At 34.1% G+C, this 16260-nt stretch overlaps 1 protein-coding gene across 1 annotated transcript; it reads left to right on the top strand.

The window, feature by feature from the left end:
• Positions 1 to 6215: 6215 nt before the first annotated feature.
• On the top strand, positions 6216 to 12647 carry LOC136984253 (BTB/POZ domain-containing protein 1-like). The gene is made up of 3 exons (XM_067281166.1): positions 6216 to 6309; positions 10358 to 10623; positions 12032 to 12647. The coding sequence occupies exons 2-3, from the start codon at positions 10364 to 10366 to the stop codon at positions 12636 to 12638; spliced, it is 867 nt and encodes a 288-aa protein (XP_067137267.1). The 5' UTR covers positions 6216 to 6309; positions 10358 to 10363; the 3' UTR covers positions 12639 to 12647.
• The last annotated feature ends 3613 nt before the right edge of the window (positions 12648 to 16260 follow it).

Raw genomic sequence — 16260 nt, 5'->3', positions numbered from 1 at the left:
TCTTTGTTTTGTTACACGCGCCGTATTTATACACTTCTGTTATCCTTTTTATGAATTTACACCCCTTCTTCTGCATCTTCTACGCTTTCTATCAATTACGAAAACACCTTTGTAATTTGCTCCGTTATAAAACGCTCTTGACTTATATCCTAGAAAGGTCATACAGGTCAGGATTGTTTCTTAATTTTATTCGGAAGCTTTCAGAGTTTTAGATGTTCTCCATTACGGCCTTGCAGAGTTTTTACAGCTCTCCTATCTCGAAACCACTTCTGGCTCTTAAAGCAAAGTCAAATGCTTGCTATAGAAACCAAATATCGTCCGTCCACAGAGGGTCGTAGCGGATCTCACTAGGTCGTCCAGAGAATTGATTTGGGCTTTTATAACGTTCGAACTTTTGCCACCGGCGACATTATGCAGTCGGATGAGGAATGGTTACGATCTTTCCCCTGTGTATCTAATAATGAGAATAGATACAGCCTGAGAGACCCGCCTGCCAAGTGCTTTCTGCTGTGACACCTTTTCGGACAGGTAAAGCTAACTTGTCCTCTCGCCTATTTACTACTTCTCGTGCCACGTAATTGTGCCGGGTGACGTCTAAGCTAAAAAAATTTTCTCTCCCTCTCTTTCCCCCTCCCGTTTATAGAAATATGGTGGTGACTATAATGGCAGCTTGCACACTCCAATGCTTCTTTTATGTCGACGTTCGATAAGCGCTTTGGGCTATTTTTTTAATTTAATTTAGCATCTTAAATGGTTCAGTTCGTTAACCCGGGTGGATAAACCTTTGCGTGCCGAAATTCGTATGTATTTATCGCCAGTATTATCCCATTATCGAAGCGTGCTTGTAACTCTACACCATTCTATTCTAGATCCTAAATTCTAGACTAACCAGTACAGGAGTTTTTCTTCCATTAAATCCAACAAACTGGGATGTTTTTATGCCCGTTCTCCCACGGAAAAATGTTGCCAAGAAACAGCCGTGAGGGGTGTAGAAATTGCAACATTTCCACCCTCAAATTACCGGTTACCTATCGGTCTTAGTGTTAATTATTGCCGTGATTTACGAAACCAGTAGCTTAAAGCGTTGACCACTTGTCTTCTTCGGGTGACAAGAAACAGGTACACCATCAAGGTTGCTAGTTCCACTAATTGCCGCTTGATTCAAAGGATGGAGACGGCTTTGTAAGGTGTAGCAGCCTGTATCACGAAAGAGGTTGAGACCGGGTCGAAGGTTATCCATCGGCTCCCGTCTGTCCAATGTGTGATTAATGTGATGTGGGACTGTTCCTGTAATTCAAAGCTTAATAGCCCGACAATTTGCACTCGTAAGTCTAAAATAGCTTCCGAGAATGACGCTATTATGCAAGTTTTTTTCCTTCGCTACTTCTAGAAAATAGCTTTTCAGCTTCCCCCCCTTTTTTTATCCTCTTCTCGCTACATTTTTGCAAGAAGCAACTTTTCTAACTTCTCATCGATACGTTCACTTAACGTGCAAAGATATATATATATATATATATATGGAAGTCGATACGTTTATCACCAAAAGGGGGGTGGCCTCTGCACCAGGGGTGAACGAACACGGCGACTTGCGCGTGGCCTAAATCACGCAGTGTTGTGCGAAGTGACGCAATCGACTAAGACATCCGGCGGAAGTATTTTTGGTCTTAATAAAGGGCGAATTATTATTTAGAACAAAAAAGAGGATGTCCGTTCGTCATGCGAGTGACAAGTCGGATCCACCGCTGATATACAATTACATGCTTTACAACCCCCCATTTTTACATCGTCCAATAGAGCGAACTCGGATCTAGTAAAGCGCAAATTACTCGAAGAGTAGGCTACAACAGAATTATTTCTTAATAAAAACTTATCTTTTTTTAGAGTTTCTTATATTCCTACGCATTTACAATTGAGGAAACACAAGAATGACCCCCTTAAAGAAAGAAAAATGATGTTCTTTCACCAACTATGCACTAATAACAGGTTCGAAGAGCCTGTGGGATCCTCTTACCGAAGTGGGAAAATACCTAAATCTATAATCATGAGACTTATTTTACAGTATCATAACACGTCTCTAGAATATAATACAACGTTTCTAATTGGTTCTTATATATTTTAAAGAATTACGTCACTATAAAAGTCGAGGTATGTAATGAAAATCCCAAGCAGGAAAAAAGTTTTTGATAGATGGGAATAAAACATTCCTTCTTCAGGCTCCATCTATTGCTGATAAATAAAGATTTTCTTCATTGGAGTCTATCGAAAGATAAATTATTTTTAGAGGAACCGGTGAGTAATGTTTGCTGGGAATCATCATTTTTGTTAGAAAACAACAGTTGTTCTCAACCGTGTTTTTCATTCAAACGTATGTTACACGAAGCTACTTTTGCTTCTGTTGCGAATAAATACGAATATCTAATGAATAATTAAATAGTGGATATGAATTTTTACCCTTTTTACGTTGATAATGCAACGTTTAATGATAATTTCTATGATAATTTCTTAATTCTTCATCTATATGGAATTAGTGAATGGGAAAGTGGGAAAATGTATTTATAGAAAAAAATAAAATCCCTTTATAAATTATTAATATATTTGATTAAAATCTTTAAAACTCTCCGACTTGAATCAAATTATAAGTTTTTCTTTAATAAAATCTCCTTTTTTTATTATTTTTTAAAAAGATGGTTCAATTTCTAGTGAGGATGAGCTATGAAATTTCTTCTTCTTCTTCTACATCGAGAAACTAATTTTAGAATAAAATTGAATAAAATATAACGATTTCTTCGCTTAAATTTAATCTTAAGATGCAATAACTTATCTGGAATCAAAGCCGCCATATTGAAATAGATTTCCAATATGGCGGCTTTGATTTCAGGTTTCAAATATGACGTTCAAATAAAACAATTTATATTGTTTTTGGCTGGTTAATTAATTAAAATAATTTTTATATGAATTAATTAAATAATAAATAAATAAATGCGAATAATTTAAATATAATTTTAATGAAAAATTAGCGAATAAAATTAAGAATATTTTTAGATTTTTATGAATTTTTATAATTTTTTTTTTTTTTTTAAGAAAAATTCTGTTTAAAATTTAATTAAAAAGTAGTATTTTTAATTCTACATATTTTAAAATATGTTTAAAGGCTCATAATATATTAGATATGGACATTTTGAATGCCTACAATTGATACAGTGAGCCGAAAAATTGGATAAATAGCATTGTTATGGCCAATTGCGGACTGTATCATCATATTTAACAAATAAATATCATTAAGTTATATAAAATTAAATCATATAAAATCTCTGGAACTAAATTTATAATTGGCCTTGTTAAAATTATTTACAGTTTTATTTACAGACACTTAATTTTTCTCATTTTTCTCAACAGATGGCAGCATATGTAAGAAAGGAATCAAAATTTAATATATCTTAAGGTAGGTTTTTTTATGTCGCCATCTATCGGGTTGGTTTGGATTTAAAATTTAAATATTTATTTGATTTTTTTAAACTAAGTTTTATTCTAAAAACATTAAAAATTTGTAATAAAATTATTTATTAAAATTATTGAAAGAATAAAATAATTTTTAATGCAAAAATCAAATATATTGTATTTTCGGGTGAAGGGCACGTGTTAATATGCATTCTCAATTGATTCTTAATTGCTGTGTGTTATGAGTAATTATGATAATATACTATTACGTATTAGCATTTTTTTTACACGTGCTAAACTCGAGCTTGCCCGAGGATGAAACACGTGGTTAAACAACGTAAACATCCCCTGTATGTAATTTTAATAAACTAATATACAATTAAATAGTCATGTTTACTCTAATCAGGTCCACGTAGAGGAGCTACGAGCAGGACTATTTGGACAGGCCTCAAATACAGAGGCTCTAATTAACAAAAGAGAAATAAGTGGTGAAAATTTCTACCTTTTCGAAGGGGTAGGCCCGGTTTACACATAAACTAATTGCCTCACGCTACATGAGTACAGTTTAAAACCACATTCTTACATACATTCATAATTACTTGAAGGGTGAAAGACTTCTTATAAAGTCTAAATCCAGTGCAGGATAGGCCCCACGCTTGTGACTGATCGGGCCCCATCTCACTTTCACCAAAATAATTAAAATTTAAAGTGATATCAATGTATATTCGAGGTGTTACCCCGTTTTACGATTCCCCGCTTATTGCACAGTGATTAATTTTATGTATTAAATTGTACTGTTTCTTCTATGTAAATGATATACAGATAAGGATTTGGATGTTGATGAGATAATTCAGACAAGAAGCGGAAGTAGGATGCATCCCTATATCGAAAGGCACCTCGTTCTGTAGATAAGATACATATATTTATAAAGTGTAAATATACCACGCTGGCCTGTCCTGTTCAGGTATACCTTTCAGGTAAACCGGTAAGTGTTTAGACGGCTTTACACGAAGAAAAATTGCACAGCATTGTCTCCTGAAATAATAGATGGATATATTTTAGGCCTATATATTTAATTCTTCACTCAAATAATTTCACTATATCGAGTATATATTGTTCTTGTTTCAACAAAGGATAAGTAGCAGCTAACTTCTGTGTTTATCACGTCAAAACAAGTATGCAATCGCATTCAAACGGTTCCTAACTGTCAACTAAAGTCATTCAACGATTTTCAACACACTTCAGCGGAAATGCAAAGTCTAACGGAAGTGGACTTTTGACTAAGCAGAAAAGACGACGTTTCCTTATTGTATTATGAATATATTTGTATAAAAACATCTTTATCGAAGCTTCTAACTTAGCAAGGGTATGGACAATTGGGGCCTACGTTCTTCCTCGAGATTAGATACATATATCGAGGATACTTTTACGTAGGCCTATATATAAAGAAGTGCCTTATTTTTCTGCATAGGCCATTGCATCGAATATAGAAACAAAGGATAAGGCAAAAAAAAATACATTTTCCCAAGTTTTTAAATACAGTTTGAGGTCAGGCAATTGCCATTCTCGAACTCACCAATGGATAAACCACGCTCTCATACGCATGCAGTTAAATTGCTGTTTCAACATGGATTCCTACGAGTTAGTTACGGTGTGCCTGCTCTTGTACTGAGAATTTAGAAGAAAATGAAAAGAAAGAAGCAATAATGGGTGCACCCAAATTACGGCTCAACGTTTGGTGAAAGGGCCGCTTTGTAAACTACCCAAAAAGTGTTTTAATTAATTATTATCGCGTGAGTATTGAGAGTTTTGGTAACTGGTCTTATACGGTCTTACATCACTTACAAAGAGGAAAGCCATCTCTCCAGTCAGGGGCGAATCTAGGTTTTTCGGGGCTTAGGGCTTATTGAAGTTTAATGGGGCCTCATTTTTACCTAACCTATGAACTATTTTTTACTATACGATAAATGCTCATTGTTAATTTTAAAAAAGTATTAAAAATTTATCATAATTATTCAATTTTTGTTACACTTGGGAACCCAGGGCTTAAGCCCTATTATTTCCTATGTAGATCCGCTCTTGCCTCCAGTAGAAAACCTTTCAGTTTTGCTCCAACTGCGTGTGACCCCATCAAGGTTGCTCAATCGATTACTTTTCAAAATCCAAATTTTTTACTCGACCAGATTTATCAGTTGCATGCCCGCACTGTCATATAAACCCCTGACAGTGACTCACGCAATCAAATTGTTCCATAACTGACAATTGCATGTCCTCTAGGCCCTAAAGTTGTACACTAAAAAGATCAATTTTAATTTATTTTCAGTCCTTTAATTGATCGAAAATAGAGACAATGAAAGAAAAATTTAATTGCGTGTCACACTTCTCATAATTAAAGTCCTATGAGATTTAGCAAAAAATGAAGTTTTATCTGTTATAATGTACTTCTATCACTTACGCATTGAATTTGCTTATAATCACCCCGTATAACATATTAGCAGAAAAGATTGTTTACACGGTAATTAAATAATATAAGAAAAAAAAAGGATTAATTAATAAATAAACAAGAAATAAATCATAACCGAAACGAATCTATGGGTCTACACGCGAGTCAACCAGATAGAAAATAGAATAGAAAATTACGTGAGTTATGACTATAGTTTTACTTATTTTTATATAAATTGGAAACAAAACCCAAACTTACTTATCTACGTGATTAAAACCGATTTATCTGGATGGGAGTATTACAAGTATTGATATTGACGTCATCCACGGTTGTATTTATTGAATTTGATTGTTTTGGTGTTGTAGAACAGAGAACAGTTTTTTAAACCGATCACAACTAATATAAAGAGCATTTTGGATATTTTAAAGGTATATTAATTATCTTTGCCTTTCTTTGTAGCAATTCTCATACACATAACCTAAACTACAATATATTTTATCAACCAATCTTATCTGTATTACAATTAATTTTTGTAAATGCCTCTCAGTTATTTAGTAATTTTATAAATTTCTTCCTCGAACAGTTTCATTCTGTTGAGATTTAATTTATCAATTAATTCTGTAATTAGTAAAATTTAATTTTTTTTTTTACCCGATTATACTACTCGTGTAGTATATTTCAAGCGATTCAATAAATGAATCCATAAAATTATTGTTTTACATTTATTACAAATTGCCACATCTCGTGTATGTGTATCAGCAGCGATGTAGGAGAGACCGCAACTAATTTTCTTTCCATAACATCCTTTGTTAAGCATATACTTCTTCGTTTAATGATCTTTTATAAGTTTTTCTCTTGTGTTTGTAATATTTTTTAAAAAGAAAATCGAAAACAATGACGTGTCAAGTGTGAAGTAAGTTACAATGTGTCATTGTGCCCCGTTGGCCTTGAGATACAGAAGAGACAAAGATACCTTCCTCCGAGAGTCACCTTTGACCCAATCTTGCTGATAAAATAAGCAAACAAATGTGAAATTAAAGATAAATATTACATATATAAATATACATATGTAAAATAACAGGCTTAACGGGAACATACTTTCAGATCTTCAAGCCAAAATCACACACGAAACACAAACGAAAAACATAGAATGAAAAATGAAAAACCCTCACAACTTTATCTCACTTACCATTACAAATCCCAAACAGTACGTGAAATACACTTGTTCAACTGTTCTGTGGAGGCTATAATGAGGGGCTGCACCTAGCAGAAAATGTTAAAAGCCCATTATTTCGCCCCTATAACAACTAACCCCGGTCTCCCTATGCATACTACGAGTTCGAGCTACATAAACGCATCTATAACTCATTGGATCTAATTCAGATTAACGAGAAAAGATTCATAAGTATCTCAAGATTTTCATGCAGCGTATATTAATTTTAATTTTTCTCCATATTCTTCGAGACATGTTTCATGTTGATGATTGGAAATCATTGAAGCAATCCCTGATAACTATTTGTAGATTTTCTATTGTTGTAAGATAAAGTTGAGAAATTATGCCATTCAAAATAGTCCAAATAACATCTTAAGGCTGGACTTCGAGAAGATCACGCCATGTTAGATCTATGCCCAATCCATCGTGAAATGAATTTATCTTACTGGAAAATCCTGGATACAATATCATACAGGATTCGCTCTGTAGAAAATCTCAAAAAAGCAAAGAAAAATTAATATTAAAACCTTAAATCATCCTCCAAATTATTGCATAGATTTTTTCCCATTGCATGCTTGAAAGTCATTGATGCACTCTGTTATAAATAGTGAATGTTGTCTTGATGTTATGCATTTGATTACAAAAATGTGCAATTGCACGTCACAAAATGTAAATGAAATTTTTATACTACTATAAAAACTGTAAGAAACTATTGTAAAAATATAGTAAAGAATTTAATGATATTACTGGGCCTCAGAACCTTTCAATATCACAGGCCTCAGAGATCTGAAGGCAGCCTATGAAATTTTAGAAATTTGTATTAATATTTCGAAAATTATATAGCACATTATTAAATAAGTATTTATCATGCAATATAAGATTACTGAACAAATTACAATTTTCATTTTCTTTAGATTAGTGAAGGTCTCAATTTACAAATTGCCCCAAAATTATAGCTATAATACTGTATAAAATGCATCGTTTCAGTTATAATAGCTTTTTTTACATTTTTATAATAAATACTTACGAACTAATTACAGGAATTACACGCTCTTGTAATTACTCATATTCGGGAGTAACTAACGGTAAAGTTACTGAACACTGATACTGCGGTTGGTTCCAGGTTCGTGCTTGACCAACAGGGTAGTTTTCCAAATTTTCTTATCGTATTTAATACAGTACTGTATCTAAATAGAAACTAGTTTCTCATAAAATCTTCCTCCACAGATCGCCCTTGGTTTGATAGAATAAGACCAACTTATCAAACCAAACCAAACCAAACCGTTTTATATCCACGAATCATTTCATATTCATTTTATATTTGCAACAGGTTAAGTATCATATGAATAGTTCTCATTGTATATTTCAACAAAATACGTTTTATTCATTAACTTGCGTACGTATCTATACATAAGCGGGTCATTTTTGCCAGCCCGTCATAGTCTCAAACAAAGTTTACTATGAAAGAATTGGGCGAAGAAAGATGACACTTGACATATTCAAATGACAAACCATCCATGTCAAGTCACTCATGAAAATTTCTGAAGATATAACTCGGACTCGAATCCAGACTCTTCGCAACACAAGTTGTTGCCCCGGTCATTTGGTAGTCTAACATTCATATATTCAATTGTACAATCTTATTAAAATCGAAAATTAATTTATTAAATAGGAATTTTTATTGATGGTATCGATATTAATATTTATTATAATATTTACATAAGTTATTAAAGAATTTTCAGTTCCGTAAAGGGTCCTTCTATTGGAAACACGACAAGCTTCCATGCGGCCACACGGCGATCATTCAATAAATATTATATTTATGAAATATTTCCCTTAAAATTTTTATTTTCTATTGCGTCTTACACGATTTTAGATGCTTTATATAAAAATTATTTAGCATATTATTTTTTTAACGTTATTCTTATATTTTTTATATGAAAAATTGCAATCACCGACGTCCAGTTTCGTTTACATATATAATGTAAACCTCATAATAAAAAATTTGATAAGTTTCTCTTTGAATTAATATTTTATTTGTTAATGTTTATAACAAAATATTGTTTAAAACTGCATTTAAAAAACCAAAATAACAAAAATAGTTGATTTACAAAAATTTATTTTTATTTTTATCGACAGATGGCGATACTAACCGACTTCATAATTTTATGTATTTAAAGTTTTTAATGTATAAAAAATCTTTAAATTATTATTGCAGTATTATTATTATTATTGTGTTGGGTTAAGTGAGATATAATCGGTTAACACCGGTGGCTGTGTACTATGCCGGACCAAAGTTAAGGCGTAGTAACCAAAACAGAAATTAAAGAAGTGTATCAGTGTGTGTGTCTGTATTCAGGAATTTTCTCACAATATGACATGTATTCAATATAGTGGCCTTCTGTAGTGTGATGTATGTGTTTCTATTCAATTCTAATGTGCCCAGGCTTTTGTGTAGTGTGTGTGGTATGACACCTGTAGAGGAGAGTAACAACAGGTACAATAAGCACCCCATCCATCCTCCACAGATGCCTTATTTCCTGGGCGAGTTCTGTGTACTTGCTAATTTTTTCAGTGCATGCGTTTTGTATATTGTGAGTGTTTGGAATGGATATGTCTATAATGTATGTGATTTTATTGTGTTTGTCAATGAGTGTGATGTCTGGTCTGTTGTGGTAAATTGTTTTATCTGTGATTATGGCTCTGTCGTAGTACATTTTGTGCGTGTTATTTTCCAATACTGTCTGTGGAATGTATTTGTAATATGGTTCGTGGATGTCTACTAATTTGTGTTTCCTTGCAAACTCTTGGTGTATTATATTTGCTACTTGATTATGTCTGTGTAAATAATCTGTTTGTGCCAAGAGCTTGCAACCAGAGGTGATGTGTTGTATAGTTTCTGGCATGATGTGACATTTTCTGCATGTGTCATTTGTGAGTGTTGCATCTTTGAGTATGTGTTTTCTGTAGTTTTTAGTATTTATGACCTGATCCTGTATGGCAATCATGAATCCTTCCGTCTCCCCAAAGAGGCATCCCCGAGCTAACCAGCTGTTTGACGCAGTTTTGTCAACAAAATCCTGGGCCAGATAGTAAGGATACCTGCCATGGAGTGCCTTTCGAGCCCATGATTGCTTAATGGTGTCTATGCTTTTTATATGTTGTGTTGTGTCCATATGATTATTATATATATATATAAATATTAAAACGGTATGGCGATGTTTGTAAACTATGAGCTCATTAAAGTTCTTTCTATTTTTCAGGTATAAATGGCTGGTTGGCAATTTCAAATTCAGGGACTATGCGAGAGCGTTGAATATCTCATGCGACAAGAATGTCATTACGATGTTATGTTTACTTTTGGACAGATTCCTAATCAGCAAAACGTCAGAGCTCATAAATTATTTCTAGCAGCACGAAGTAGTGTCTTCGAAGACATGTTTTATGGCGGCCATTCTCCTGAAGTAGGAAATGAAATCCAAATTACTGATGAAAGAGTCAATATACGCATCTTTCGAATCGTGATAAAGTAAGAAAGCAATGAGCATTCGTCCTTTATACATTACGTGTGGTCGTGTGTAAGCGTGTCGTGATTCCATAAGAAGGGTCTGGGTTCAATTTTCTTTACAAGAAACTCGGATTTATTATTAATATTAAAACGTATATTGATATAAATTATATTAATAATTAAATCAGTATCATTTGAATTTAATTTATAAATATTACTCAAATCGCGTGTCCATGGATAAATTATATTTTATAAAATTAATAAGCGAAAATACGTTATTCTACGATAAATTTAATAAATTATCTCAGAAAACATATTAACAAATAGATTTATAACTACTAAATTCTTCGAGTGTTTTTCACAATAAATAATGTGATCGATTGCTCTATACCAGGGCTTCTTAAACTGTGGGTCGCGATCCCATTTGGGGTCGCTTAGCGAAATCTTGAGGTCACGAGATTTTAATGCAAAATATTGAAAATAATTTGTGAGATTTTGAAAATGGCATGCTTTGTGTCATAGGTTTCGTAAGTTGCACTTTGTGTCACTTCTGGTGCAGCGAGACGATTCAGCAATTGTAGTGTTTGTAGTGTGAACTAGTGTAGTGTTGTTGCTTTTCAGTGTATTCAGTTGTCTCTGTTCCATTGTAACAAGAGTGAACTGCGGTAGTACACCATTATTGTTTTTGCAAATTTGTATATATCTTCAATATATATGTATATTTTCACTGTATTTCATATGTATATTGAAAAATATTTATATATCTTTATTTGTTGGGTGGATCGCGAAAAAAATCACAATCATAAATGGGGGTCGTGAATAAAAAAAGTTTAAGAAGCCTACTGCTAAGAAACCGTACTGCTCTATACTATATAAATATTACACCGATGGCCAGATGGGCGAGTAGTTAAGGCCATGGACTACCGCTCAAGGGTACCCAGGATCGAATCCGGGTGGTCTGTCCGAATAAACCCACCAGTGGCCGAGTGGATAAAACCACAGAATCCTAGAAGTTGATCGCAGGTTCTCTCCTGACCAATGCCTCTGAGTTTTTCGGGTTTTCTTCACTTGTATAATGCCTAAATATGAGCAGGTTTTCTACCGAAAATCCTCCCCGGAAAGCACCTCTCCTTTGATAGATTGCCTTTGTATTTCATTGCCTTATCTAATCAATGCAATCGTCCAGATATGCCAATTTCCAGGTTTCACCATCCGGTGATACCCATTGTAAACCTGACAGAACCCACGATGGTTAGGGAAAACGATCTTCTTACAGTGAATACAAAACAGAATGAATCGTAAATAAAAATTAATGACATCAAATTCTACTGTTCTAAAGATTTTGTATAAGCACTTTAAAATATTTAAATAAGCAATTGTTAATTAATCAACAGTTAATTTTTATTAAATGTTTTGTTTTTATTTTTAGGTTTATTTATACGGATAAACTCGAATCGAATCGATTGAACGAATTGCTCCAGATATATTACATTGCATACCAATATAAAATTTATAAATTGATGACAATTTGTAGAGATCAGATTATTCCAAGAATAGATGTAAACAACGTCTGCATAGTTTTCCAGCACAGTTTCGAATTCAACGACGAAGTCATGAAGAATTCTTGCAGAATTGTAATTTCTCAACACACCGAATCCGTACTTCAATCCGAAAATTTTATACAAATATCTCAGGATACGGTTATAAATATATTGAAATTGAACGAGATGAATATTCCATCAGAATCTGTTTTGTTCGAAGCTGCCATAAGATGGGCGAAAGAACAAATTGCCAAAGCAAACCAGGACTCATCATCGTCAAGAGTTATAAGAGTACGGATGAACCCTCTACTCTCTCACATAAGATTCCTTACAATGACTATAGAACAGATCTTCTTGGGGCCAGAAACATCTGGAATATTCAAAGAAGGAGAAATAATGAAAATATGCAAGAACATAGCTAATTATGGAAGTACCGCTTTACCGGATTGGTGTTGTACAAATAAATTGCGCAGACGTCCGCCACCTATTTCATAATTTTTTCAGTTTACTGGACCGAAATTAAACGTTTTTAAAATTAAATGTTTTTGTCCTAATTTTCTATATAGTATATATTCGTCGATAAGACTAATATGATGAATTAGTACATCTTACACCATCTTGTCATCAAGCTTACAAATACAATCACTAACTCTTATGTTATTGTCTCCGAGTTTAAACATTGTAAACACAAAAAGATTTTTTGGTGGACCACTGAGCTAGAAAACATGAAAAAAGTAGTTAGGAGATTAAGAAGGCAATTTAAGAATGAACAGGACCCGGAAATTAGTCACACTTAGAGATCAGTACAGGCACGAATACAACGCTTACAAATAAAACAAGGACAAACACTTGGAAGGATTTCTGTACCAACCCTTGCGGTCGCAATCCCTGGTCAGAACCGTACTACTTAGCTTTTAAGGAAAAACGCCAGCTCCAAACCCCCCTCCATTATCCAGCTCCCCGATGGTCGCTACACTAACACCACAGAAGTAACTATCACGCATATTCTCACTAGTCTTTACTTTCGGATGACCCACAGCAGGATGACAGTACACAAGCGGTCATCAGAAGTTCTACAGTCAGCGCCGGATCGAAAAGGTACGAGGCCCGATTGAATTTTTTTTTGCGGGGCCCTTCAAACTTTAAATAACAAAATTAATTAACAGTTAATTTACATACTGAAATATGTTGTTTTATTTTTAATAATAATATACCTAGATATTTATTTTTGTAACATGTACTATTTTTAAATATATAAATTTTGATGTGATGCGGGACCCCTTCAAGCGCGGAGCCTGATTGGCACCAATCGCTCCAATCGCCTCAAATCCGGCCCTGTCTACAGTCTACACTCACTCCGCTTAACACAGTCAATGACCATAACTTCACCTACATTGAGGTTTCGAATGCCACCCGTTCGCTCACCGATAACAAAGCCCCAGGCCTTGACGGCATAACAACTAGAATGATTAAACACGCGTTTGAGGCCAATCCTACAGCGTTTATTCTCTCTAATATCTGCTTGAACACTGGCGTTTTTCCTACTCAGTGGAAAAAGGCTATTGTTAAATTGATTCCCAAACCCACCAGTGCTAACACAAAAAATACAGACCGATCTGCCTTTACCCAACTCTGGGAAAAGTTTTAGATGGTCTAATGATCAATAGGATCACTTGGCATCTACGCAAGCGTACAGCCCTGCATCAGAATCAGTTCGGCTTCTCTAAAAACAAAGGTACTGTAGATGCCATCCACCACTTCACTTAGTTTTTCGCTACAATAGGTCCAATCACATTAGGGATAGTTTAATGAGAGCTGCTTTCTTGAAGGGCACAACTGGCCTTGCAACCCGCACGTTGTAACTCATTCACACACGTACTGTACAATGTTCCATCATCTACTCACATTCATATCCCTTAGTGGGGCTCTTGAGAGCACTCACTCCGGGGCAAGGATGGCAATTAGCTTTCCCTTGTTTTGTTTCAACTGTCGGTATATAGCTGCCTTTTAACACTGTATTTTAATCCTTATTTTCCTTCTTCTTTTCAGTCTAAATTCGGTTAGTTTAAGTTAGTTCTAGTTGTAAGTTAGATTAGGGACTCAGCTTGGTTTCCAGTTAAGTTATGATAGGTTAGGTTAAATTTGATTAGGATTTGTTAGCTTTAGTCGTCTGGTTAAGTTCGTCCTAGGTTATGGTAAATTAGTATAATTAGTAAATTAATGTTTAAAAAAAAATAATTGGGGTCTTGCTCGTTTGTCTTCTTGCTGTCCGTTCGTCTTGTCTAGTTTGTCGTTGTGTTCGCTTGTTTTCACACTGTCTATCTGACTGTTAATAGTATTAAAATTCGTGCTCGCATTCAGGTTTATTAGTATTAAGTAGATATATCTTCCCACTAACGGCCACTTGGCACTAACTTCTACACTTAGCTATTCGTGGCGGCAGTCAATTATTGGTGTTTGCTACACTCAGGTTTTCTTTTAGACCCTTCGGGGGACAATGTTCTTGCAGCCTAAAAACTGCACGCCAACATCAAACGTAGAGGGTACAGTAGCCATATGTACGCCGTTCAGAGGAATCCTACCTTTTTCTACTGTCTATCTCCTCTCCCTCCTTCTTCTCCCCTTTCCCTTACCCTCTTTTTTGCCGGCTAAACACCTTGTATACGGCCGATGTCTTTCATGTATGTATGTAATATGGGGAATATGTTATTTAAAGAATTTTAAACACAAATACAATCAAATTTCGATTTAGCGTCACTATTTGTTCTACTGTGAAATATACCCATAATTTTTCAAATACGAATTATTATTATAACAAACATATTTATTAATGAGGTCTATATATACAATGAGTTCATTTTTCATAATTTATATTTGTGTCTAAACTCACGAAACAAAATTCAACTCGGAGTGATACTTAATTAAGCTGTTGTCCCCTTTTAAAAATATTTTTTATTAATAATTCTACAACAATAGTTTATCAATGTTTCTCAAGCTATGGAAGTGGCACACTACCCTAATTTGCATACTTATGCAAATTTTTATGGCAAAACAATCCGCCAGTGTCACATTAAAGGTTTCCTCATACATAAGGGTACCAAAAATACTATATAGGCAATATTGAAAATTTGCCCTTATAGTAACTTTGACTACAAACTGTAATAAAGAAAAAGGAGATAAACTTGGAACATCAGCAGTTGTGTATAAAATTATATGCACATGCCCTCAACCAAAATGTTATTTAGGAGAAACAAAACGGCAGTCAAAAAAGAGAATAACAGAACGTGAAGCATCCATTACACAGAAAACTGAAGATTCGCCATGGTTTCGACATTCTATTAAAAATAACTGTAACATTGATTTAAAAAATAATATTACGATATTACATAAAGAAAATAATTTAATTAGACGAAGAATTAAAGAACATTATTTACATATTTTATTATATTATAACATTAATTTGAATAAAGGAAATGCGCTGGATGCGTGCTTGGGATAAGATAGGGTGGTATAAAGCGCCATCTTGAAGTGGTTGTGGTATTTTCCGCTGAAGAGGCCTTGATGTGTTTGAAGCGAATGCGTATGGAAAGTGTATTTTAAAGTTCTAATCTAAATAAAATTCCTTTTTGAGAATTTTAACGTTGTAGTATTTTAATCTTCGGAACTTGTCGTAGATTAAGTAGTTTAATTCGAAGAGGATTTTTCCTGTAAAAATTTTAATTACATATATACAACTATCCGCTTCAAAAAAATCTTTTATTGGCGAGGTTAAGACCGAAGTTTCAACGCGAAAACGTGTACGTCGGACGTTCAGCGCCGCTTTCCTGTAAGTCTAGAAGTTTGACAATGGCGTTTGGAACGACAGTGGAATGCTCGACGTTCCAAACGCCATTGTCAAACTTCTAGGCTTACAGGAAAGCGGCGCTGAACGTCCGACGTACACGTTTTCGCGTTGAAAACTTCGGCCTCAACCTTGCTATTAATATTATAATAATTTTATGTTTTTAATTCGAAAAGTAACCATTCACGCTGACAAAATAAGAACAAAATACTGAAACGTTATATTTGTTAATTAAATAATTTTCGTTAATTCTGATAAAACCCGCGATTGACACAT

The sequence above is a fragment of the Centruroides vittatus genome, unplaced genomic scaffold (genome assembly GCF_030686945.1).
Source record: "Centruroides vittatus isolate TY-2023 unplaced genomic scaffold, ASM3068694v2 contig_911, whole genome shotgun sequence".
In the NCBI taxonomy this organism is placed as follows: domain Eukaryota; kingdom Metazoa; phylum Arthropoda; class Arachnida; order Scorpiones; family Buthidae; genus Centruroides; species Centruroides vittatus.
The sequence above is the reverse complement of the archived record's forward strand: the minus strand, read 5'-3'. Positions and strand labels throughout refer to the sequence as shown.

Bases quoted from the DNA above. Each gene is read 5' to 3' on its own strand.
- LOC136984253 (XM_067281166.1), top strand. From the start codon at position 10,364: ATGGCTGGTTGGCAATTTCAAATTCAGGGACTATGCGAGAGCGTTGAA. The intron at 10,624-12,031 runs GTAAGAAAGCAA...TTTTATTTTTAG, and splicing joins ATCTTTCGAATCGTGATAAA to GTTTATTTATACGGATAAAC.